Source organism: Poecilia reticulata, chromosome 16 (assembly GCF_904066995.2).
Source record: "Poecilia reticulata chromosome 16, P_reticulata-male-v2, whole genome shotgun sequence".
NCBI lineage: Eukaryota > Metazoa > Chordata > Actinopteri > Cyprinodontiformes > Poeciliidae > Poecilia > Poecilia reticulata.
The window spans coordinates 3,059,302-3,086,511 of record NC_088845.1 but is presented as its reverse complement, the minus strand read 5'-3'; the positions used below and the strand labels follow the sequence as shown (position 1 = coordinate 3,086,511).

General features: G+C 37.6%; 1 protein-coding gene across 9 annotated transcripts in view; it reads left to right on the top strand.

Annotated features, from left to right (window-relative positions):
- syngap1b (synaptic Ras GTPase activating protein 1b) overlaps positions 1–27,210 on the top strand; it is a 176,116-nt gene that overhangs the window by 55,543 nt on the left and 93,363 nt on the right. For all 9 annotated transcript variants that reach the window (XR_014091401.1, XR_014091402.1, XM_081616884.1 and 6 more), the window contains one exon: positions 16,204–16,309. Coding sequence is in view for 7 of the 9 variants with exons in the window: in XM_081616884.1 (XP_081473010.1) it covers positions 16,204–16,309 (106 nt within the window). In the remaining 2 variants the exon portion in view is untranslated. The remainder of the gene's footprint in view (positions 1–16,203; positions 16,310–27,210) is intronic.

The following is a 27,210-nucleotide window of genomic DNA, read 5'->3' as shown; positions in this document are numbered from 1 at the left end:
CATACACACTCAAATAGATAAATACACTGTGTGCACAACTATTTTGCTATATCATACATGCATATTTCCCAACTTTAAACTTTATAAAGCTTAGTACTTACGGGATATAAGCATTTAAGAACTCGTGTATTTGTTTAATAAAGGATAAGAAGTTCCAGTTTAACACCCATTAAGGCAGCTTCTTTATTATAAAATTAGCCACAAATTTGATTTATTAGGCTCTAAAAAGTCAAAAATGGCAAGATGTTTTCAAGAGAGATGCACATTTAAAATGGCCAATTTGCACATTTTGCTGCAAATTGTTAATGGAGTCAAACTGAACGTGGTGATAGGGGAAAATAAGAAGAAAATTAAGTGTGAAGCTACCAGAAATCCTGGACTGGTAACGGGGAAAAAATATTAATCCAGGCGAAACTGGTATGGGCTACTGTTAAATTATAAAATTACTCCAGAAAATACAACTGGGCCAATAATTGCACACAATGAACATCCCCAGTATGGTTAGATTTGTTTTCCCTCAGCCAGCTGCCGTCTATTGGCTGGAGGTTTGATCACCTTCACCTTGATTTTCCCCCACTTTTGGCCTGGGCTTGAATTTATACTCAGTGCTGGGGGTTTTATTTATTTATTTATTTTGTAGTTTAACTCAAATTCAAAGTGAAATAACCACTAGATGTTTTCCCAAATTAGTTGATAGCTGAGTTTCCGTGGGTTCTGTCCGATTTCCTCCCATAGTCCAAAAACCAAAACTGGTTGGTTAATTGAATACTCTGAGTTGTGTGTAGGGTGAGTAGCTTCGTTTCCATTTTCCTTATAATTGTGCAAATTGGAATGACAAAAATAAATTTGCTTAATGGAAACACGTCAATAAAAAAAGTTTTTCAATAAAACATCTTTGTTCTTGGATGAGGTGGTTTTTTGGAGAAATCCCAAGTTTGTGTATTTGGCAAAAACTATGATGGAAACACATTTTTGCATCACTTGGGTTATGTGATCAACATCCGGATATTACTACTGGTGGAAAATATGAAGAAGATGACAGGAAGTGGCTGGAGTATGATGGAGAGCCACGTTTTTAAATGACTTGCGTGAACAGACATATTGATGAGATACATTTCTTATTTAATGAGAACACTGTAATTGCGAAATTAAGTTTTTTAGACTGATTTTTTTTTTTTTGCACATTTGTAATGGAAACAACTCCAAGGATCTTTGTTCCAGTCCAGCAAAGATTTGGTTCAGTTTCAGCAGTGGAGGCTGCCAGAACAAGCAGCAACATGTCCGTTTTGGGAAGTTCTGGACACCTGCAATTATTGCTGAAAATCAAAGCCAAAGGTGTTGCAGAAAATCATTAAAGTGAGTACCTTTTCTTTGGGGCTGGTATTGCAGTTTCACACACTATAAAACCACTGGGAGTTGCAGCAGAAATAGAGCAGGGTCTTATAAATCCATAGGTCACCTCTGCAGGCCTGACAGCTTCGTTATGGTTCTACACCATGAATATGCTAATGTAGTTTTTAATCTGCTTTAATGTGACACATTATAAAGCCACAGTGGGGCTTGTTTTCATTGTGAGGGTGAGGTGATGGATTGGGTTTATTTTTTCTTACCTGCATGCTAGTTTAGTTGCATAATCCACCTAAATATGTTTGGATTTTGTAGCTGTCGATGCTAAATCGAATCTTTTAATGGCTAGACGTGGTCAGTGTGCGTGTTTGAGCATGTGTGGGTGTGTGCACGCCTGCCATTAGTATTTCAGCTTATAATCACTCAGAGGAAGAGAGCTCACTGTGATCAGGATAAGTGACCTGTGCTGCTCCGGGAGGATTCAACAGACAGCCCGATTCAATTAATCGGAACCTCATCCCCATCTAATTGTGCCAATAATGCAGCAGCTGCAAACGGATCGGAGGCAGGACTGACGTGCTGATATCCGTCACCTCAGCGACTGCGAGAGGCGTTTAAATATTCATGGCTGTCAGTCAGCTCATGCGGAGCAGCCCGTCTCTCTCCTTCTCCCTCTTCAATCTATTTGCATTCATTGTAGCTAGCTGACAGAAAAAAAAACAATAATTCTGTAGATTTCCACAGCAAACATCTATTTTCTCCAGCATTGTTTAGTATCAGCCCATCTTTGAGATGAACCTTTCACCTCCCTGATTCGCTCAGATGCTTGTCGCCAACGCGCAGCAGCACCTGTGAGCTTCCTGCTGGTTCCTGTATCTCCTACACCTGTGGGCTCAATCCACATATCGGATTATCACTCTTACATATTTTTCTCATCTCCCTTCTCCATCTAATCTCTGTCGTTCCATCCTATCATCCTCTCTGGCTTTTGCCCTTTTCCCTGTCATCCCTCTCTCTGTCTCATCTCTCTATGTTTGCCCCCTGCTCCATTGCTCATAGTTGTATTCTCCCTGCATCCCTCAGTCTTGAATGACTGACAGGAAACCTCACAGCCCTTTTTCTGAATTGTTTTCTGTGAGTGATGGCCATCAGAAAAATGGAGGAAAGATTTCTGAACTAAAGAGTGGAGGTGTTGCTTCAGGGAGAAGATGAGACTCCTTTGTTGTGTCTCAGAAATGTCGCTCTGGATATTGGTGTTAAGCGTGCCCCCTGTGACTCCTGGGTCCTGCAGCTTTCACTTCACTGAACTTTGCCACATTATCTTCAACCCAAGATAACAGATACCAAGATGAGATGCTTTGTGTGGATGTGGAAATTTTAAAGCTGTAGGTCAAAATGTTATTTTAAGGTTTAAACTTATGCAGCTTTTTAACTGTTAAAACTTACACAAGTTTTCCTTTCTTAAATTATTATTCTGGAATTGTAACTATAGCTTTCATGCCCCCTGTGTCCTTGCAGGAATGGTTGAAAGATTTTCAGGTGTGTTTTGTGCAGGAACAATGCTGTAGGAGTATAAAGATGCTGACAATCTGGGTTTCTCTTCCTGTAATCAAATCTCATTACTTAGAAATAACAATATGTTGTGCAATGATGGTAACAAAAGAAACATGGTTTAAATATTGTAAACATGATCTCAAAACAAAAACTGTTGCATCTTCAGGTCTGGACTTTGACTAAGTTTGGTTGTTGTCCAGTTTTTGAACCAGATTGGGCCAAGCTTTGTCTGTTGGATAAACAGTCTCACAGTTGAGCGTGAAATACTTTGGTGTTCATGGGAGTTTATGGACTTTAGCTGCAAAAGATTCCCAAACCGTTCCGTGCATCCCAGCAACTTTTTCTGTTATTATCATGAACTGTGTGTCCGTCCTATTGCGGCTCACTGACTGCTCTTTATTTGTTTGTCCTGTAGGGGGAGTGAGAGGGCTGACAGTGATCACTTTCTGCCATCCTCTCTTCCTCTCCCCCCTTCTCTCTCACCCTCTCACATTAATCTGAGGTGACAGAGTTTCATGTACCATTGCCACGCACCAGTGCGCTGTCCCCAGGTCATGTGTCAGGGCTTCTCTCATCCACATGAGTTATGCAAGAAAAACTGATGGGCCGGGGGGAAATAAGCCTTCTTCTCTTTAGACTTTTTCAAAGAAATTGTGAAAATTAATTAACCACCAAGACATGTAACAGTAAGAACTTTACTATATAATGCATTTCTAATCCGTGGCCTGGATTAATAGATAGATAGATAGATAGATAGATAGATAGATAGATAGATAGATAGATAGATAGATAGATAGATAGATAGATAGATAGATAGATAGATAGATAGATAGATAGTCTTACATACAATGAATCTGCGTTATTGCTATGCCTTTACACCTTTTTTTTGAAGATGTCATGACTTTGTAAGCTTCTGATAGGTTCATTAACAACATCTGAGTTTAATTCAGACCTAGTTCTGTCACAATAAATTATACTAGACAATAAATTGTCCCAGAAACTATTGCAATAAACGCTAATATTGTTGTTTTAAGAACGTTTTCAAATAATATATTAATATTGGCATATTAATGCCAACTCGCTGACTGATAAACTTTAATTTTGTACAGTACACTCCACACTGCAACTGGAAGATATTTTAATTATTCAAAATAAAACACAACCAAAAATAATAAATAAAACGTAAATAAAAACCACACACAGCTGAAACCATAAATAAAATGGATAATGGAGTCTCTTTAAATAAAATTGCCTTGAGCTCATTTTAGTTTACCATGCCCTTAATTGCTTAATTGATTATTGTGATGGGGTTTTTCAAACATAACCTCTGGATAATTGTCAAGGTAACACCTCTAAGGATATGTTCACATGACCAAATCAAATTTTTGACCCATGTACGGCTTTTTCAGAACGGCCCAATTCCGATCGTTTTACACCTCAAAATATCTGTTTTGAGCCACTTCCGCATGTGGTACTAAATCATATACTTATCAGATTGTTTTCAAAAGTCTACAGTCAGAACAGTGCTTCCAGACTACTGTTGTCAAATGTGCTCAGTCTGATTGAATTTTGCCAAATGAGAAAGAAAAGCTTACGTGTCTTTTTATACAGTACATGTACATTTCTGGTTTCAACTGTATTTATGCACAGAAGGGGGGGGCAAAGGTTGTCTGAATTTGAAAGTGTGTAGGTAGTCAGAAAAAAGTAGGCAAGCGTGGGAGGTGGCCAAAGAGTCTGCAGACATAGAACAGATCACAGCAGCGTAGGACGGACACGGCAGCAGCCTGTCAGTTTGTTCTAATTTCTTTAGCTGAATTTGTGAAAAAAAAACAAACACATTTTAACTGAGAAAATTGGATTTTAGTATCATCAAGGTGACCCCCAAAGAGATATTAGCTGAAAATCTGGCATACAATAAACATCAAATGAAGGATGGTGCGTCTCTAAGGTTTTTCTTAGGTCTTTGCTGGATTTATTTACTCATTATTGAGGTTACAAAATTCAGTTAATATTAATCTGCTAGAGACTGATTGGTTTTCAAAGTGAACAATTCTTTTTTTGTCCACAACCTCACAGATTCTTAAAGTTGACACTGCACCATTTGATGCCATAATCAGGTGCAAGAAGTAGTAGTCAATAGTTAGGCTGAAAATTCAAACGAGCACATTTGAATCACTAAAGTAACTTTATAAAGAAATGAAGGTTATTCAATATTCTTGCAGATAATTGTAAATAAAATATCACTGTCTTTTATTTTAATTGGAACATGTACTCTAGATTAAAAGCATAAAAGCCAATTTGTGAATAAGTCAGATCACCCAGTGGCTCTGAGGAATGGAGGTAGTTGTTATGTTTGCTCATGAACCATGGAGAACACAATCAGGTGGCTGCTGTGTGGGAGTTTGAGAGATTAATTATGTGATAAAATGGAGGTGGGCACCAACTTGAAGAGAAGAACAGGAGAAAAGGTTGATTCTTTTAGTTAGATTGCTGACCTGAACCTTTGGACTCGTGTTAACCAGAAAGTCTTTGGTATTTGAGCAGCTATTACATGCCATTTAAATGAAAATTGCCAGTCACATGAAAAACAAAACAATTTTTATAAAGGTCATCCTGTACATACGAAGAGTTTAAATGACTTTTATCTGAGGGTTTTGATTAACTTCTTTCCATACGATGAGTGTACAGTTTTCTTTTACCTCCAGGGCAACAAGAGAAAAAAGGAAACCTGGGTTTAATTTGTCTCCTGCCAGCTTCCCTAAAACAAGTACTGGATCTCTATGACCTTAAAAGCAATCCTCTACCATTTATCACTTTTATTACGAAAAATCGCAGTTGGCCAGGGCTCTCTCTGTTCAAAGTGTAGGGCTTTCGGCAGCCTAGACCATACTGATGCACTCATAACATTTACAAGCTTAAGCACTGCAACATCTGCTGTATTTTTGTGATCTTTTTGTTAAAAAATGTTTGATTTAATCCCTCTTCATAAGTCGCATTGTTAAATTATATCACAAGTGCTTATTTAATCAGCTTTCTTTGGTGTTTTGAAAGAACATTTAACACTGTAGTATAACAGTGGTATAATTTTCTGCTGTCCCACCACAGTGCTTTCTTCACTGATATCATGGATACACTGGGAAGTTTTCCTGACCTTGTCGCTTATAAATATTGGGTCTTTCTGTACCTCCACCATCAGTTTCAGCCTTTATGTGGAGATTAATGCAGGTGTTTTTGGTGCATCACCGAGTGTGACATCTTGTATAGACAGCTGGTTTTTTGTTTGTTTTTTTAAAGTTCACGTTCTCCTGATCACTTTAGGTTGGTTTGTAAAATTATATTATCAAAACTATAATCTGTTATTTCCTATTTTTTTCTCCTTTTCCTTTCTCATTATCTCGCTTCAGAATTGCAGGGCGTACCGATTTTTATGTGCACAGGATATGACCATTTTGTGATGTTTATGGTATTGATAAGACATTTCATATTAACAACAGATGTAATAATCTGTTTAATTAGCTGTTGTAATAGGCATGTCTTCTGTTTTATGTATTGACCTTGTGAAACAGGTTGTAAAAAAGTCCAGGATTTGAATCTAGAACATTATAGTTGTAAAAGTGTGCAGTGGGATTGTTTTGGATGCAGCCAGAGCAGCAACCTTACATGTTGCACAGAGAAACTGCTGCATGGTGTGCGTTAGACCAGCTAGGCCAGTCCAGGTTCTCTTGCTTGCCAGATACACAGAAAAGACATGTTGACACTGATGCCACCCCTTTCCCCCTTAAATATGAAGAAATTATGACCTTCAAATGGGGGTTTCTGTGCATGCTCAAAGCAATCAAAGCACTCGATCATGCAAAATTCGGAACTGCGTATGTTTTTAATATGCATTTCCAAGACCCTGTAACCACCCTGTAAGTTCTGGCTGGCTTTTAACATTCTGAAATTGTCTTAGTCAGTTAGCAAGGGGCCATAAAGAATCCTAATAACAGTCTGGAGAGCAAACATTGAGGTAGGACACAACTTAGTGCAAAGACAAAGTTGTTCCCTATTTTTGTGCAGAAACACAACCAACTTTTTGTTCTTCTCAGCCTGTATCTGTACTCATCTGCTTTGTGTTTAGGTCACTGTGTTTGATTACTGCCCTGTTAAGGAATAATGGATTGCACAGTTTTCCCAAATTGCACACTCATACACACTGGCTCCCCTGACTGTCTTTATTTTTCACATAAACTTTCTTGCCCTTTCTTGGTGAACACACACACTGAAGATATTCATCTACATACACACATCCCAGCCACTTCATAGTCGGTCCCACCATATTCCCTCGCTCCCCAGAGCTGGGCCAGAAGTAGCAATCAAGACATATGGGCGAGCCAGCCAGGAGCATCGCTCAACCTCAACCTGCCAAACTGAACAACTACACCCTCCTTACTTTACCTAAATGACTCGTCTGTGCCTCACTTTTTCAGTTCCACCATTCCTCTATCTGACTTGTTCTTGAAGTCGAGCAGATGTGTAGTTTTTTTTTGTTTCACAACCATTTTACACTGCCCATCTAAAGAAAAAGTTGTTACATTGTATTCCATTTTGGCACAGGTGACACAATCTCACTCAGAATATGCTCACACTCGGAGGGAAGAATAAATTCACTGAAATAACCTGCAGTATATTGAGGAAGTCAGCTGAACATTATTCTTTGAGTATATAATGCTGCTGAACCTAGACTAGATTAACTTTACCAACTCTAGGTCATATCATTGTCCCCACAGCTTGCATTGTAGATGCTACTTAACCTGATACTCCCAAAACTCTGGAACAGGGTAAATAGACTCATTGGCCCACATGGCCGCATTCCATTCAATACTCATGCTTCTTAGCGAAGTTGTGCCCTTTTTTGATTAACTTGACTGATAAGTGGTTTTCCCTTGTGCTCTCAATGTTTTCTTCTGACTTAATCTCACTCAATGTCTGAGTTAGATTAATTGTACCTTACTGTCTAATAAGGCATTTCAAAGTTCTTAACGCAGTTTTAGTAGATTCAGGAATCTCCTCAGATGTTCCTTTTGTTGATTTATGCTAGTTGTTTGACCCTGCTGAAACAGACCATTCAGTGTTTTCTGACATAGTTGTTTAAGAACTGAGAAGCTACTTGTTCCATCAGTTTGGGTTGAATATCTGATCATCCAATGATATTCTCTTAACTATTTATTTTGGAAAATCACAGTGATGATTATCTATCGGTTTATTTTTGGACAGGCAATTCAATGTCTCATATTCCAACTTTTGGAAATTTTATCATGACATCATAATAAAATATTATCATTCCATTGGAATTTTATGTTACAGATAATTGTAAAGTGATAGAAATTTGTGTAAATAGGTCATGTATGGTCTTTAGATGAAAATGTATGCAATTTTCAAAATTTTCAATTGGACACTTAGCTGCATTTCTGTCAAGACATTTTGTGTCATTTAGATTGGACAGCCGTGTCTTGCTTGATTTCCAGTTGTGTCATACTCTTAACTAGGGCTGTTGTAAACAATTTTTTTAGTAATCGAGTAATATATAGATTTTTCTTACGATTAATCGAGTAATCGGATAAAAACAATTATGAAATAAAATATTGGTAAATCTTCCATAACACCAGTGTTACTATCGGATATCAACATCAGTCTATTTTTTCCACATTTGAGCTTCCCTACCAGTTACTTTTTTGTAGACCGGGGGAGCAATACGGGATATTTACGGCTCCTCCGTTCAGAAACTCATCTACCAGCCATGTTCCGCCTCCCGTTTGTTCAGACCGGGATGATATAAGTTTATTGTGCGGTTCGTCCGTAAAGCTGCTCTTACCCTGTAAGCATCAACCCTCAGCCGCCCGCCGTGTTCAGTCTCTCCCTGCTCACCTGTATAAATCCTCCTCAGCTTCTTCCCGCCGTTCAACCAGCAGCTCCGGAGCAGAAAGGCTGCCGGACTCCCGGCATCGCACCGGTCATTTTAAGGATGTTTATTGGTCCCACAAAAACGATGAAAACCCGGAATTATCACCAATCAGTAAAATCCCCGCGGGCCGAACCTGAAGATTGGACGTTATGCCGCTAACACGTAGCTTCCGTCAACAACTCAGAGGCGGAAGTCAGAGCTCCCGCAACGCAAATAATGTTCCGGCTGAAACACGGTGCGCTAAATAATAAAACATAAATTAACGAAGCTTCGAGGCAGGTCAATTTTCCTCGAGGAATTTTAATAATCGAAGTACTCGAATCACTCGAGGAATCGTTTCAGCCCTACTCAACTTTTTAAAGATATGGACAGTTCAAAGCTTAGTCAGAGTTTAAAGCTTGGGATATTTTGTCATAACATAATTAAACTTCTGAACAATTTTCTTTATGACCTTCCTGATCTGTGTTCCTTAATGGTTTTAATGCATTAAGGGTTGTTTAATAACGGTTGCTTAAGGGGAGATTTAATCACAAACTGGTAGACTCCATTCATTCATCCATGATCTTCACTTAACCCAGGATTGGGTCATGGAGGCAGCAGCTTAAGCAAAGAGGCCCTGTGAAAATTGGAGATCACACTCTGATGAAGCCAACAGAGCTTTGTTCATTAATTTGATGATTTCTAAAGGAAGTTGGTTTGGCACACTATTTAGATTTTTATTTATTGTATTTTTAAAATCACACATTTTCCTTTCACTTTAGTACCACACGGTGCTTTGTGTTGCTCTGTTGCACAAAACGGCAATAAACTACATTTAAGTTTCTGGTTGTAATGTAACAAATGTGAAAGGTTCTAGGAATATAAATACACAGCGTGTGGTTTGTTTCGCCAAATAAGATCTAATGGACACCGCAGCTTCTGAGCGGTACCACGCAGAGCGCAAACCTTATTTGAGCAAATCGAACTCTGATTCCAAAAGCACATTTAAATATGCTAGTAAGATGTTAGTGTACCAGCTGAAGTGGTTAAGAGCTGGTGGTTGTAATCCTTCCAGTTTCCTGCACCTGTCAAGGCTGGCCCAGAGCTGGAGTTGTGTCTCTTATCCAGGTGCACAGTTTGCAACATCTGACCAATTAAATCCTGCCACATGCAGAGAAAAAAAAACAGCCCCCAGATGTTTTCCCTCAGCTGGATGTCTTGGTGGGATGCTGAAGTGACAGGGAACCTTAGAATGTTATTCTGGGTGTTTGTGTGATTCAAATTGTCAGTGATGAATTGTGTAACCCAGCAGAAGCAGAGAGAATGAACAGAATGATCATATTCATAACTCCTTTGAGCGGGGCTGTATTGAAAGTTGTCTGTGAAGATATGCTGTTAATATTAGCACAGTGCAAAAAATGTTTTATCACACCTAATTCCCTTATGTTTTGTTTGAAGGAATCTAGAAAAATGGTCTTAGCTGATCAGTAGTTTCCAATCTTTGGCTTTTCATCCTTTTCCAGCCAAGTGTTCCAAGAGGAATGCAGGCATTTTGTTTAATAAAAGTGAAACTACTCCCTTTTCAGAGTTTCCCATTGAAGTCAAAGCAATAATCTGAACAATTTTCAGGACATAAACTATTCTTTGAGCTCTCAAATGTTAGGTGGCTTAATGGTTTGAGTGGCATATTAATTGCTTCATCTTTTGTTCTGATAATTTTTTTTGTTTAGCTTTCTTACAGTTTCTGTTTTCACTTAGACTGAATTTTATTGTGATTGACTTCCCAATAAAGTTGCTTTCATTCATATGAAGGACATTTCACGCATATTGACACCCCTGGTAAAGATCTGTAAAATTTATTCTAAAAATACATTTATTCTTGCTTTTGCATTATTGCATTTTGAGCAATTTTGTATTTTCTTTATTTTTATTGGTGCCAAAGTTATTGGCTAATAATAGTTTATACGATCCTGTTTGCACTTATAGAATGCAATCGGACAAATTGCAAAAGGTTCTAACATACAGGGAATAAAATCTCGGTACTCTTGCTTTTGATTGTCCAGAATCCAAATTCTTCAGTCACCCTGCAGCCTATAGATGGGATTCAGGTCTGTGAACTGAGAAGTTTTTAGAAAAATGTTAATTTGTGTCTGTAGAGTCGTTTGTGACATTGCCATATGGTTTAGCTACCTATCCCCCTGAGAGATCCAACGACAGCCTATTTTCTGTTTTCTGGTGCCACATTTTACTTAAAATGCATTTCAAATGATTTATTTTTCATTTCACAAGATTTCTTAAGTTGGTCCAAGGTTTAACCAAGTTGCAACAGCTGTTCAGTATCTAATATGACCTTGCTTGATGCTGCCAGAGTAGTTTGCACTAATTTGGAATACATTAGGTAAAAACTGCCTCATTATATCCAGAATTCAGAAAAAAATGATAAATTTGTTTATTTCAAGCTGGTTTTGCATTCCAGAAGTGCCAGAAAGAAACTATTTAGCAGTATCCCATAGGAAAATGCTGCCAGTAAAGGCTTAACACAGGACAAATTTTCAGCAGAGCTTTAGATGAAGACCAGATGAAACTCTACAAGATAGTCTGGCTCTTAGAGAGAGAATGACTGAAGAGTTTTGCACAGTTCTGTATGTTTATTCCCTCTTGTTTTTGCTGCTAAGTGACTGTCAGCTGAAGGTGTTGACTTGTATTTCTAAGATGCAATCCTGCAGCCTGTCCTGTTTCACCAAACACACATGTTGTAACCATCTCATAACTCTTCCTGTAGATAAAAGTGAGTGCAGCTCATTTGTCTCCTGGATTCCATGGCAACAGCTGAAAACCTGGACAGAGAGAACTGCCACTTTAACCTTGCTGAAAACCACAGCTATCCCTTCAGTAAGCACAGAACCATTCAGTGCGATTACCTGCCGTACCGTTCAAGTTCCCCACACCTCGGTCCTCCTGATTTCCCTCAAACTCAGCTGCTTTCTGTGATTTCGTCGCAAAGCCACTTGTATAATATATATATATATATATATATATATATATATATATATAAAAACTCTGTAAAGAAGCAGGATTGTAATCGAGCTGCGGCGGCTTTATTTGCACTTCTGATCAATGCGGAGCTGGCAGTGTGTGAGGTTAATTCAGCTTTACTGGTGCTCACTGGCACAAAGCTGATTCAGTCACGTTAGCACAGCGCTTGGCCGCAGAGGAGCACTAAATAAAAGCTGTGCAAACTGATGAGACTTCATCACAACTGAGGCAGATGGCCGTGAAGATTTGTTTTTTCAGGGGGTTTGAAGTGTGATCAGGTCAGTTTGTTTTGATGCAAATGCTTTCAATCGTTTGATCACAAAGAAATACAAATACAATGTCCTTGTTGCACGTCTTGAGCAGCTAAGGGACAATAAGAGAAAATACATTTATATTTAGTGATGCAATCGTGATAGCTGGTATAAAAAAAACCCTCAATTTTTTAAATATAAATTCATATAAATTGTGAAAATAATTGAAAAGCAACAGGAAATTTCTAGGTATTCTAACAATTTTTGAAATACTGAGTTATTCACTTACATCTACTGTTCAGTTTCGCCCAAACTAAGAGCTTGAAACCCACAGAGATGTCTGAATTAGATTGTGAATGTATCTATATTAAAACTATGTTATTTTTTGTTGTCAGCCTAAATCGTCATGTCACATTTCTTTTAATGCACTAAATAAAAGGTTTGTTATAAAAGCTTCAAACTAAACCACCTCACCTTGAAAAATCTAAGAACATCAGTGAAGCAAACTAATCTGAATAATTCAGACCTAAAAGGAAATGTTTTTTGACATTTTAAGCTCTATAAAAGTATTTAGCATTTCAAATATGAAAAAGGTTGACTGACTGACAGTATGGGGGTTGGATAGAAAATTAAAGGAAATTATTTAAAAATGCACATACACAAAACTTAATTATTGGTCGATTTGTTCTAATTTATTAAACACAAAGTCTTTTTAATCTCGGTCTATTTCTCGTCAGATGTTTTTTCTGAAAGTCATTTGCAGATTTAGCAGAATAAAGTCCAGTTTTGGAGGCTGCAGGGGTTGGATGGTGATCAAAGGAGTAATTTATGGCACGTTTCACAATGTTTTGCACATGCTGGAAAGATGTTTAAAAAGCCTTAAAATAAAAATCCATATGTATTTTTATCGCAGTAGCAAATTCTCACAATACAAAAGTTTTTTTTTTTTTACTAATTTCATTCAAGAACGTATTTTTTCAAAATCTTGAGTGACACATGTATTTACATCCCTAATATTCTGATATATATCTCAAGTATTTCAGTATTTTACATCAGTGGCTATACCAGGCTGTTGATCATGTGACTCGTGTGATGCAGAAAAAGTATTTCCATCGCAGTTTTGCGAAATAAACCGATTTAAGAAAAACTGTTTCTCATCTTAGTACCAAACTTTTTATATGTCCAATGGAAATGCAGCTAGTGAGCTAAAGCAGAGAAACATCTGAGGTGGGTATTGAGGTGGGGTCCACTGCTAGTAAGCAATTGAAAGAGCTGTGAAAAAACATCGTTCCTGTAGTAGTGAGCAAAAAAGCTGGGTTAGATTATCAGAAGTGCAAAAAGTTGATGGATTTTTGCAGATTGAAAAGACCCGTTTGGTACAGTTTCGACTGAATTTTCTCTGCTAAATATTTTCTTTAAGGTTCGCTTGAAGATGAAAAGAAACTTTTGCACGTTACCAGAATGCTTAGCAGCTGCCGGAGGCAAAGGGCAAGGAGATTTAACACTGAAAGCATTCTAAAATGGATGAATCACTGAGCTGCAGTTTCAGAGGGCAAATGTGAAAAGTGATTGGTCATGATAAAATTTATGAAAAATGAAATTATAAAAATTAGGATGCTACTATTATAATGCTACTGTCATCATTTACTGAGATATCGTTCACTACACGGCCTCATAACGAGGAAATAAACATCAAGCTAGCTCCAACACAAATCTGCTCAAGCTCTGTGTATCTGGGCTCATAAACAATGGATGCATCTTCATATATTTTTCATCAAGGATGTTGTTCTGTAATACCATCGTAACATGCATAATGTTATTTTCAAGAATGCATGCATGCATTTGCACAAGCTGTTGATTTATGGTCCTTGTACCAGATTAAGCTGAACCAAAAGAGTCACAGAATATTCATGCAGTGATGAGAAGCATCTCCTATAAAGCTGCTCTAACTCTGGAGCCACAGTACAGACTCTCTGCTCTTCCATGTCTGCGGTAGTAAGGTCAATTCAGGGCTTGTCTGCATGAAATTCATATGTTTTGAAGGATGAACACACATACAGAGGGGTTATTCTCCTTTTATCTTAACAGAACTGCTTTGAAAATAAATGGCCTTCTTCTGTCTTGAGGGACAAATGGCTCAGCGTGACCTGCCAGCGTCCTTCACTGCTGCTGGATTCGCACCAAAGACCCCCAAGCTGCACTACCCTGCACTGCACTCTGCAGCCAGCACCGCCCTCTGACACCAATGCTTTCATGTTACATACACACACCGCAGCCGAACACAAACAAGGCTGCTGCTGTTTCCTCAATTGATTTTATGCCACTAAGTAGAGGACAGTGGCTGCACTTTGAAAAATTGAAGACTGAACATGGTTTTTATTCATAAGGACTCCGGCTGGATTTCCTATTTGTAGTCAGGGGGTTTCATCAAGAATACTACTTTAATTCTGACTATTCTGTTTTATGGTGGAGTAATTGCACAGCATAGGTGTGCAATGTTTTTTAAAGCGTAAACTGAATTCTTAAACTTGAATTTATTCAAAATTATGCATAAAGGCTTGGATATCTATGAACAGGGTTCTTACAATATCTGGGTCTTGAAATATCTGGGAAAGTAGAATTTATTTTAATTTATTATTCAGGGTTTTAAACTGGGCCTGGGGTTAAACAGATCATCATCAAAGGTGGTGCAGATGCAAAGCAAAGCACTGAAACAGCAAAATATGAACTGCAAGTATATGAAAGTTCACAAATTATGCTTTATAAAGAATAAGATTTGAAAAATCTGTGGTTGCTCAGATGCAAAATAAGCCATATTAGATCAACATAAATCAGAAAATTTAATCATTTGTGAAACATACAAAAAATAAAGCCTCACGACTGTTCTTGTGTTTTCAAGGCAACGTAAAAGATGCTGATTTGTGTAAAAGAAAACACACAAAAAAACTTTTAAAATGTAGAAATCTGTGTGGATTTAGTCGATCTTGTCAGAATTTGTAGCATTAAACCGGCTTTGATAATCCAGGAGCCTAATGTTGGACTCTTAAAGAGCAGGATATTTCTTAAAACTATCAGATCTAAAATTTCTGCCTCAGTTCTCAGAACATCGGCTTATTTAGATTTTCTTGCATTTTTCTGCATCATGGTGGTGGCATCATGCTGTGGGACTGTTTTGCTGCCAGTGGTACACGTGTATTGGAAATGGAATAATGAAGGACAAAGCCTGTGCTTAGGTTATTCTTGTTTACCTCAAACAGAAAATAAGAATAAAGTTTACGCAAGACGGCAGCCTTGAAACTGTTGGTATTTTCAAATGTTGATTGGGAAAAGTTCCACATTGTAGTTATTTATGGAGACTACTGAGAGTTTATTCAATTGTTTTCAGGATTCATATTTATAATGTAAGCATATTTTTATCATACTGCAGTTATTTACGAAAATATACTCAATGATCATGTCAGGAATAAAATGATTATTAAATAAGATCAGAAAAACTATATTTGATAAGAGAGGAAATAAAGATGTTAGCTAGTTATGTGTGAAATTGTTAATATCCCATTAGAAATACCAATGGGACATCTGATGGGAAGTGCTGGTGTTCACTGAAGATTTATAGATCTTAATTTTCCAGAACATGCCATATTTTCTGAATGTAACTCAGAAGTTTCATAAGGTTCCAGTGTTTCTGATTAGACCTTCACATTCTTCCATTTGTTTTCCCACAAGTCTCACTTTTATGAATTCGGGGACTGTGGGGCCAAATGTGGCAGCCTCTGTGATTTATTTGATCTATTTTTATTTTCTTTGCTTTCTGCGAATTTAATGATGCTGCTGTAACTCTCCAGTGTCGAACGTCTCATTTATGGTTTTCCCAACCTCAAAGGCACTTAGTTTGCATCGATCATTCATTAGTACATCATAATATTGACGTGAATGCGTAATGTCAGTCAATTAAGGACAGAGCGAGCGCAGCAGTTTTCCAAAGCAGAAAGGGGAAAGCTTTTGTAGCTGTGCTTTATTAGTGTGCTCAGAAATGAGGACGCAGCATTTATAGAACTTTTTCTATATTGACTTTGTGTTTTGGGCCTGCAGGTACACCCTTTGCTGATGCGCGAGAGGCGCTCAGAGTCCCACAGGACCAAGCTACTGCGTCGGACAGTCAGCGTTCCTGTTGAGGGAAGGCATCACCCCGAGATGGGTAAGTAATCTTTTCCTCCAACGATGCTCCAGCCGAACAAAACAGCATTATTTCTTGAAATAAAGCAAGAAATCATATTCAGAAGTTTTAGCAGTTTGAAGTAAATGTTGAGGTCTTTAAAACATTTCCTGTTCTTCTGTGTTTGAGGGAAAGCGACGATGTATTAGGTCCATTATAGATAGAAAAAAAGAGTAAATATTCGACAAAAAATATCAGAAATTTCCCAAAAAAATAAGAAAATTACTTAGTTTGAAAAGTCTAATATTGGTTAGAAATAGCTCAGAAATTGTGGTGCTGCGATGGCACAGGGATAAAGCACAACCCATGCATGGAGGCCTTCTTTCTCAATGCGGTTGTCACAGATTTGACTCCCAACCTAATGACCTTTGCCCCGTGTCCTCCCCCTCTTTCATTACCCACCTTCCTGTCTGACCGCTCTCAAATAATGTCCACTAGGGCCAATAAATCCTGTACATATTAATAAAAATAAAAAAAACTCAGAAATTATGAGATTGTCAGAAACTTTCTAGAAAAAAAACATGGAAATTTGTGAGTTTGAAAAGTGGAAAATGTATTTCTTTCAGTTTGTAGTCAGAATGTTTCAACGTTTGAAACCCAGAAATTTCCACATTTTTCTTGAAAAGTTTAGATTAATCTCAGAATTTCTGATTTTTTCAATCAATTTTTTTGACTTTTCAAACTCAGAAATGTCTTTTTTTCTAGAAAATTTCATAGAATAATCTAAAAAAAAAAATTTGCAAAAATTTAGTCTTCTTTTTTTTCTCTACATTACCCCTGGTATGGTGCTGTAGACTGAAGCAGACAGAAGGAACAAACAGTTACTTAACATTGTGTCCATTTGTGTTGACTTCCTCAGAATGCACATGTTTTTCATGGGATTGGGACAGAGGGTTTTATCGCTGCTGATAAAATCTCCTCAGAAGGAAACATGTATTCTGGATGTGAAATTTCCAAGGGATCTTACCATGTCCATGCTTCACGTCTCCACAAAGTTGATGTTTCTGACATAAACACATCGCACAGCAGTCACCAGCCTGACTGGGTCATATTAGATCCTTTTCTTCTGTTTGCAATGCCTAATTTTGATTCTTTTGAGTAGTTTGTCAATTTAAAGATAATTATTTAATTAATTCAGAATGATGTGACCCAAAGCAACCATTTGGGTTTCATTGTTGGGCGCAGCACTAACCCCAGGGTAAACATTACGCAGAGGTGCTTCATGGAAAAGTTTTAGAAAAGATTAAAACACTCAAGTATGCATGAGGTGCTTGAGGTTACTCAGCATCCTTCTGTTTGAGAAAAAAAACTCCCTTTGGTGTTTGATTTAAGCTGAACCATCTTTTTAGACCTTGTTCAGTATACGAGGGGGCACCCAAAAGTTTCCAGAATGACACTGCTGCATGCGCAGTTTTCGTAGTACATGATTCTGCCGCTAGTTATTTGTTCAACCACGCCTTCTCAATCAGTGTGCCAGGCGGCGTTGATGTGGAAGGTTTCGTCTACCCGCAGTGAATTTTCTCGGAAGATCTATTTTGTCCAGCCGTCGTTTTTCTTCATGGAGAAGTTTTATGAGCAGCTCGCGGCTGTGAAGTTTTGCTTCCTGCTGCGGAAAAAAGCGGTTGATCATCAATTGACATTTCACCATTTTTAAAGCGGGTGAACCACGAGTAAACTTGAGCTTGACACATAGCGTCATCCTTATAAGCGGTCTTCAACATTTGAACGGTTTCCGATGCTTTTTTCCCCGAGAAAAAAAATGCCGCTTGGCACACTGATTGAGAAGGCGTGGTTGAACAAATAACTAGCAGCAGAATCGTGTATTACAAAAATTGCACATGCAGCAGCGTCGTTCTGGAAACTTTTGGGTACCGCCTCGTACTTACACAAACTTACTCCCACTTCAGGAATCCTTTTCAGAGGCTCATGAGAGGGAATATTTCACAAACTAACAATCCTGGAGAGTTTTAATGCAAACATTTGACAATTGGCATTTAAATTATACTTCAAAGCTAACTTTAATGTCATTTCAAAGAGTGCAATTACTTATTGTTGTAAACATAAACTAGATTTTTTTTTAGCTACAAAAAACTGGAAGAAAACATTGGATGGACATCTTACTTTGCCCAAAGATCCTGCTTCAGAAGAAAAGCTGGAGATATTAATAAAAGTAAAAAGGCGAAGGGCGGACATTTATCTTCATTCACCAAAAACAAGTGCAAAATTTTGGGCCACAGGACTCTGAAACAAGTTGTATAGCTACAAAACTTCTCTTTATTGGAAAGAACAACTGACGGCTGCGGGGCAGGAACACAACACAACTGATATTCTGTTCACAGAGCTGGGAGAACTGATTGATCAATAAGAGCATGGGTCAAAAAACATGGGTTTTTTTTAAATATAATGTTCTCCTTATTTTGATGGAATATTTTTTATGGTCATTTGGCTAATTTAATATTTTTAAACCATTATTGCTTCTATTCTGTTAGGTTTGGCTGCTTGTAATAGGTTGGTTGCATAGCAACAAAATGGTGCTTTTTGTATCTTTTGAGCCTTTTCTCTTTCTGTATTTAGCAGCACTCACAGCAGCACTCCAAACCTGACCAAAGATAAAAGCTGGATTCAGCTTGGAGCTCAAAGCACTGCTTTTCTTTAGATTCTCACTTTTTTATTGTGTAAATTTTGGTGAGTTTTTTCTTTTCTGTCTCTGGTTATCAAACCGTGTTACGGCTGCGTCTGCTGTTGGTGAATGTGAGTTCCTTTAGGTCAGGTTTTTATCATTCTCTCTGTGGTTTTTCACCTTCTGAAGCCTTTTGAAACGGACCCTTCTTCGTCAGCCCACTCTGTTTGTTGTTCCTGTCTCCGCCGTCCACAGATGTCTTTCTCAGGTCCTCCCACTTCTTTCACCCGGCACCTCTTTGTCTCTCGCAGCTATTTTGTGTCTGTCCCCTGTGACGTCCTCTTTCTGTGGCTCCGCCGGCGCTGCCGCCTCTTTGCGGCCCGGGAGTGCTGATTCAACAGGATAAATATTTCCCTTAGTTGTTGTATGATTGGCTGTCTGGCCACAGAGCAGCCACACGCTGACACATTTGTTGACACGGTCCCTCTGCATTGTGACACACGCTGACATAGCAAAGCCAGTTTAGATTATTTTTGCTATGAACACACATACAGTTGTGGGAAAATTAGGACACCCCATTAAATATTTGAGTCTTTCTAAAGTATATATTTGATTATATATATATAATGAAATATATATATTGATCAAATATATAATTTGATCAATATAATCAAATTGATTTGAAGCTGTGACATTTTAATCATAATTTTACTTGGCATTTTGTTATTACCAACTATGAAAAAGCAACTATGAATATATGAATATATTCATTGCAACAATGTAATATTGTTGTTCAAAAGGGTAAGAATGACAAGAATATGAAATAGATTTTTATAGCACTGGAAACTTCTTGCATTAAATTTTGATCTATTGATCTGTATTTCTTTGTCTCGGGTGGAAGCTTTACGACCGCATACTGTATATATTTACTATAAAAATAAACTTGCCTTGTCTGCATATAGCCGTTTCTCCGTTAATTTTGGTCTAAATTTCCCTCTAAGGAGACAAGGGAACGCATTCTTGCGATCTTCTTAGATCTAAAAACTTTTAAAAGGTCTTTAAAAATTTCTCTTTAATTTGTGACTTTTTAAAAAATCTAGAACATAACTGTTTTTAAGACACTTTATTCTGACCTGTGACTCATTAAGGCATAACTGATTCTAAAGGGATAAACTGCTGTCACTTTTAAACTGGGTTCGTTTCCAGTGGTCAGCTGTCGACACAATAAGTTCTCATTTATTTTGATTCATCTAGTAATATTCCAAAATATTGGAGGAAAACAAATGGCAGTAAAAAGTATTTTCTGATCAGGATCTCTCTGTCTATTTGAATCCAGTGTGTTTTTGTGATTTATTACTCATTTAAAACCATTATTATGCATGATCTAAATATAAAGCTTTTGGGGGGTTTCTGAAGCTTTGCTCATCTCATCTCTGAGATAACTTGAGACAAATGGATAAAAGTTAAGAGATCAGATGTATATTTTACCTATAAAAACTAGCCTGCCTGGGAAGATGTTTTAGATTCCACAGATTGTCATCATAATGTGGCACAGAGCAAATTTTCCTTTTTATTTTCATTTGTCTAAGGAAGCATTTAAGGCTTTTCCTTACTCTCCTCAAACTGATTATCAGAGAAACTACTGCGACTGGATTGGGATGAGCATGTCCAGGTGGAAATGGGTTGTTTTTTCTTCAGATCTGTGCAGACTCATTCATTGACAGCAAATAAACCTATGATTAGCTGCTTGGTTTGTCTGGTTCCCAGGTTACCAAAATGTCAGAGGCTGAGGCATCTTGTAAAAGCTTTGAAAACAGCTGTGCTCTTCCCAGATTTCATCCTAGGGGTCTGGACAGGCGACCAGGCAGGAGTCTACCCTGCCTCTCACACTGAACCCTGGAGGTATAGTTAAGGTTTTTCCATAGATAAGAAGCATAAAAATGAGGTTGAACACAGCAAATCATTTTCATTTCTATATAAGATTCAAAGTAAATGTAGTCAGAGGTGGTAGTACTTACTGTATCTATACTTGCTGTGTTCCTACTCGGTTCACTCTATTTCTGAAAGGCTAAGACCAGTCATCTCCTCTGAAAGGATGGGCAGCTTAAGTATTTCCCGCCGTACTTGAAGGACATGATATCGCCCTAATCAGTAGATCAGAAACAGCCATTCAGAAAACCTGCTGGAGATATTTGATCTGCTGCAGCCTGTCAACCGTTTGTGAAACCGCAGAGAATTCAGCTTCCATCAAAACCGGCACTTTTCTAAGGATACTGATAAACTGAGACATGAAAATGTTTGATATATTACAGACAGATTGTTCTACTTCTGTCTGTATCTGAACACATTGTTTTGTTTTTCCTTTTTATTCAGTTATAATAGCTTTTTTTAAAGATGGAGGCAATCATATACTAAACACATTTTTTCCTGAATAATCGCAAAAGTAAGAAATTAGTTTAGTAGCTTATGATTTTTAAAGGAAAAAGGATTCTTGTTTTAACAAAAGATTCCTCCTTTTTATGTACTTACTGACATAAAATAGTGTCTCTACTATTTAGTACTTACATTTTTTAGAGCAGACAGATCCCTACGAATATTGTTTTGTAGCATATATACATTTATATTCCAACATTCCCTGAAAAGATCAAGTCAGCTAAAGCTAATTCCCTCATGTTGTTAATAGTTACCAGTAATTAATGTCAGGCTGCAGGATTTTGGTGAATCTGAAAGACAGCAGCTACTTTTTTTCCTCCAGTCTTGCTCATTAACCTCTACACAATGAAGGTGTTAGGCCCCACTAATAAATGCGGTTCTCAGTGTTTCGTGTTTAAATTGTAAATCGACTTTACTTCAGCTTGTTGTGTTTTCCAGAAAATCCCTTATTATGTGATTGAATCAGCTGCAGAGAAGAAAAAAACAGCACAATAAAGCTGAATGGTCTTTGGCTGAACAATTTTCAACAAAAGTAGTTTAAGCGCTCAGGAAATCTTTTCCTTTTGTCCTTGTGGAGCTCTCTTAGTTTTCATTACACACTAAAGAAATGGACCTGTAATATAGAATATCATTGATATGATCCATAAATATGTTTTCGGTTTGCTTGCTTTCTTAAATAAATTACATTTTGGTGTGGAAGGTTGATGCAACAACAGCGGATCTCTCATGTATTGTGGTGCTGAGCCGTTCAGTGATTTATAAACTTCCAAGTATTTTTAAAGTCTCTGAACTACAGGGAGTGTATGGACTTTAGAACTGAGGTGATGGTTTCTATCTTCCTGGTTTTAGTGAGAACGCCAGCAGCAGCGATCTGAATCAGAACTCCAAGACCTCTAAGGACTTTTTGACACACATATTCGGCTCTGTCGTTTATTTAACTGTGAATGTATAACCAACATTTACGCTTGCACCTTTTATGTGTGGTCAGTCAGTGAAAATTGTTCATTTAGACAGGAACTCCTATGTACTTTCTGTTATGTGTTATGATGTATTTCCTGTGTGTTCACAGCTCCATAGACTAAAAAGAAATAATGAATGACAAATGAATCAAACAAATCCAAACAGCTCTTCTGTTATCTGTTTGTCTAGCTGGATAGAGCCATTATGTCTAGTGAGGACAGAACATCCAGAGTAGATTCTGTTGTTGCAGCTTGGTGAGCTTCTCCTGACCGAAGATAGATCAGAGGCTATAAAGTAATGCACATTCAAGCCACAATGCCACGATCGTTATCGTAAATGACTGTATTTGGCTCGCTGACAGTGTTCTGATGAGGTTATAACCTTAGTATGAGAGGAATGTGATAGACTATCTCCTCTCTCCCCAAATATAACATCCTGATATTCTGCCACCAAAACAAGACAGCATGACCGCCCAATGGAAGTTGTTTGAGCTCCACAAGAGCCTGCAAAGACCATCCGCATACTGGCTGTTTAGACATATTTTAGTACGACTGTAATCATGTGTAGAGGGCCTACGATTAAAGACTCTCATTGAAAGTTAAAAAACTGTTTGAAGTAAACCACTCTTAACATTCATAACTTGCAGACTTCCTTTCCAGGCAGCAGCTATATAAGAATGTTTTCTTACACTTTAACTTGCTTAGTTGCAATATTTCCAATCCACAATCAAGTCTAGCATCGTGTGACGGATCAATACTTGAAATGATGCCCCTCGCCTTCAATTGTTGTGCTTTTCTGTGAAGTGGCGCCTTGGCCCATTAAATCAAGATGACAGCCTTGCTACCTAAAATGAAACCAGCGAAATATGAGAGAAGGCATGAAATTAAAATGCCACTGATCCTCCGTCTCCGCTGACGGTACATCTAACACAAGGCGGATAATCTTATGCTACAAATTTACATTCATCTCTGCATCCCTGACTGAGCTTTATTTCTGATCCTTGATTTGTGACAGTTTGCTACAGTTGACCTTTACATCTACGTTTAATGTGAATTTAAATTACACCAGAGAGCAACCTATATGCTTACTGTCTTTCTCAGTCAACCTTTTAAATACCTGCCACCGTGAAATAAGTCTCCTTCATCAGAATTTTCAGCCTTTCAAGAAGTCAGTCACGGTCAAACATTTCACTCCTTTCCAAAGAAAATTCCTGTAAAAAAAAAACTTTAATAAGTAGAAGTAAAATTAATTATCATTCCATGTTTTAATATATATTTTTAATTAGAATGGGAGAAGAAAAGTTGCATAGTTAGAGAGCAGCCACAGCAGCGGCAGAGTGCTTCACTGTGAACACTCTGCTGTGCAGGTTGATCGTTTATTAACCTTGTGCTCCAGTTGCAGGCAAAGTGAAGTTTTTCCCCCAAGCAGCTCGGGGGGGTTTGTGTTCAGGGAGATTTGCTGAATCGTCGAGCTGTCTTTGTTTTGCAGCGGGGAATGAATACAAATGTTCTCCTCCGCCGTTCTGCTCCATGTTTGATGGACATGGACATGGAGGTCTCCTGGAGGAGAGCTGCAAATGAGCGCTGTGCTTGTCTGAAGGCTGCATGTCCACTGGGCTGTGTCAGTACACTGTATGAGTAATTCTGCGCTTTGGTAAACAGTTTCTTACAGAAATATTTTGCTCATGAATTATTTTGTAGTTCATTGAAGCAGTGGTTGCAAAGTCACTCCTAAAAGGTGGTTGTAATAATAAAATAAAATAAAAACTGGGGCATTGAAACCTCAAATATTTGTAATGTGGATGTAAAATTTAGGAATGAAGAAATTCTTCATTCGTTCTTTTTTTTTCTTTTTTGTTTTCTTCAGCTCCCTTTGTTGCACATTATATAAATAGTCTAAATAAACCATATAAACCTGCATATTCCTGGTTACCATAAGTTCTCTCCGTGTAAGAACATTTCAATAAATTTCATACCAGACCTTTTATGTCTGGAATTTCAATTTCTGCAAGATTCAACTTTCCAAATGTGTTAATTTCCAGGAATCAAATATTAAACTACCAAGAGGTTTTTGATTGAGTCCTAAATTAATTAATACATTATGCAAACCAGATTATCTGTGCGGACTTCATTTCAATTCCATTTTATTTGCTAATTATTTATTTTTCTTTTAATGGAATCCAACAGGTTGCTTTAAATCACGGCCTCTTATCAATACTTCACTCTGAGAAAACATTTATGCAGGAAGAAACCTGACCAGGAATCTTATGCCCAAACATACTTTAAATGACAAAAAAATAAAAAATAAATAAAAACTTGGTAGCAACAGCAATGCATGCCTGTAAAGAGAGTAAGCGCAGTGCAGTAGGGAATAATGGTCCATATGTTATAAACCAGCCAAAGTATTTGGCTACAAAACTAAAAAATATAGCCTAGGATAACCCAGGTTAGTCAATAAGATTCATGAACATTTTGTGTTAATCCTTTTTTTGTTATTATTGGATAGCAAACCAGGTTTGGGTGGCTGGTTAAACATGAGAGGAGCCTAATAAATGCCTGAAGGAAAGCTGAAATTGGAGCAATATGTTCCAAAACTCCTTTATCCAGCAATTAGCTGAATTTATTAGACTGTCTGAAAATGAACAAATATAGTATTCCTGTCTTGAAACAACAAATGCATGGGTTAGTTTTTGTTTTTTTTGTTTTAATGGATATTTTAGGAATATTGCACAGGTGAGACAAGAATGTCCCACACACCTGTTTAGATCTAAACCACATCCTGGTCAAAGATGGCACCAAGGTTCTTTATAATGTTACTGGACATCAACCTAAAGCAAACCTTAGCAATTCACTGAACAGTTTACATTCTAGATGCTCTGGGTCAAAATAACAACTTCTTCTCTGCTTTGAAATAAAGAGCATACAATTATCAATTGAAAGTTGCTAATTTTCCAATTGACATGCATGTCTAAGACAATTGAGGGTTTTTATATAATTTCTTCCCAAATGGAAGCTATAACTCGTCAATGCACTGAACTCTGAAACTTTACTGAATACCTGGTTTCAAAGTTTCATCGTTACCTTCAGTCATTTTTTAGACAAATTATATTTCAGTTTCTTCCCACCACCTGTTCGAGGAGCGGTTATCTGTCTCCTCCTACCTAAATGCGTTAGCTTGCAGCTGGCATTTCTGGGTTATATCACAGTCCAGTGATACCAACATCATTTATTTCAATTTTTATGCAAAGTGATATGTAAATGAGGCGATTGCATAACTTGAAATGTCTTTCTGAGCGCTAGACCCCGTGGGTTGGTGTGATGTAGCGGTCAACTATATCATCCTGCCTTATCAACATGCACAGATGGACAAAGAGCAGATAAATCAAACAAGTCCTGTCTCGATTTAAGTGACAGCCAGCAGCTCTGCACACACAGACGTCTTCAGTTTTACAGCGATTTAACTCTTGGCAAGCATTAGAAGTTGTGGTCGATGTTTTGCACACACAGACTGCATTCTGCGAGTTGCACATCTGGTCCATGAGAAATTTTAGTTATTTTTTTAATCTGCCAAGCAATGATAAGAGAATTTAAGCCTCTTTGAAAGGGTTAAGAACTAAAATCTAATTGATTTCAAGGTGTTTGAAACGTGTGCAAAGCACAATATCAAACCTGTCGGCGTATCTTTCAGCTGTTTGATTTTCTGTGCTTGGATACACAATAAAACAGTTTTCTTTGCGATCACATAAATGTTTTGCTTTATAGTATTTATTCAGATTGTGCGGAGAACAAACTCCTTCTCTTGATCGTCTATGAACACAAATGTAGATTCCCAGTGCCTTTCCTTCCTAAGATAGATTTGGTTTCATGGATTCTGCTCTGGTGGCTCATTTTACGTGCTCATATCTGCTGTGCGACTTTAGAAGCTAATTAAATGCATCTCAGTAGCTTCACAGCTGAGATGCTGACAAGATGTCGGTTATTGATCTTCGCGGCATATAATTAATATTAGACATCTACTGATGAGCTACATCAGGCATCCGTAGACACACAGAGTGTGTTTAGGAGTCAAACAAACACACAATCAGTGTCAAAGACCCGGGTTAGAAGGCATTCATTGTCATTACAGCTAATAAACCACCCACTTACTTGACACAGTCCCCAGAAAATCTCGTTCTCCAGCTGCACTTAGGTTTTTTTTGGAAAGAAATAGTAAAAAAGCAGATTTAATATATTATACTGAAGAAATCTTTTTGGTGAAAGAAACAATAAGTCTAGATTCTGCAAAGTCTCAGTTCACTCATAACTTGGGGAAAGTGTCTTGTTATAAGCAGAACAAGTTATTTTTATTAATATTGAAGAATTATTGGCGTATAGCAAACTCCTATTTCTTGCTGAAAAGTTTTATATGATCTCTGTCTTGTTTTAAGTGTATTAAAATATTTGCCCTATAACAGTGTTTCTCAACCTTTTTCAGCCCAGCGCCCCCCCTAGGCTTCATCCAGGTCCCTCACCGCCCCCACCAAAGAATTTGCAGGCTACTTTGCACTGACTATTACTACTATCACTATTGTAGATGTTTTGATTTTTATGCTTGTTTCTGTATTTATCATCAAAAATAATTTCCCAGAGAACAAAAAAGCCATGGGAATAGAAATTATTTTCACAAGCGTCTACGAAAAATGCAATGAACATTCAAGTTAAACTTGGTAGACCTAACAGCAGCCAATCAGAGTGGAAAAAATATTCTTATTCTGTGTCATTTTCTAGTTATTAAATATTGCACAAAATGACCAGATAAAAGATGTACAACATGCCAGTTTAAACTTTGAACTGTTTGCAAAACGACTCTGCAACATTAAAACATGGATAGA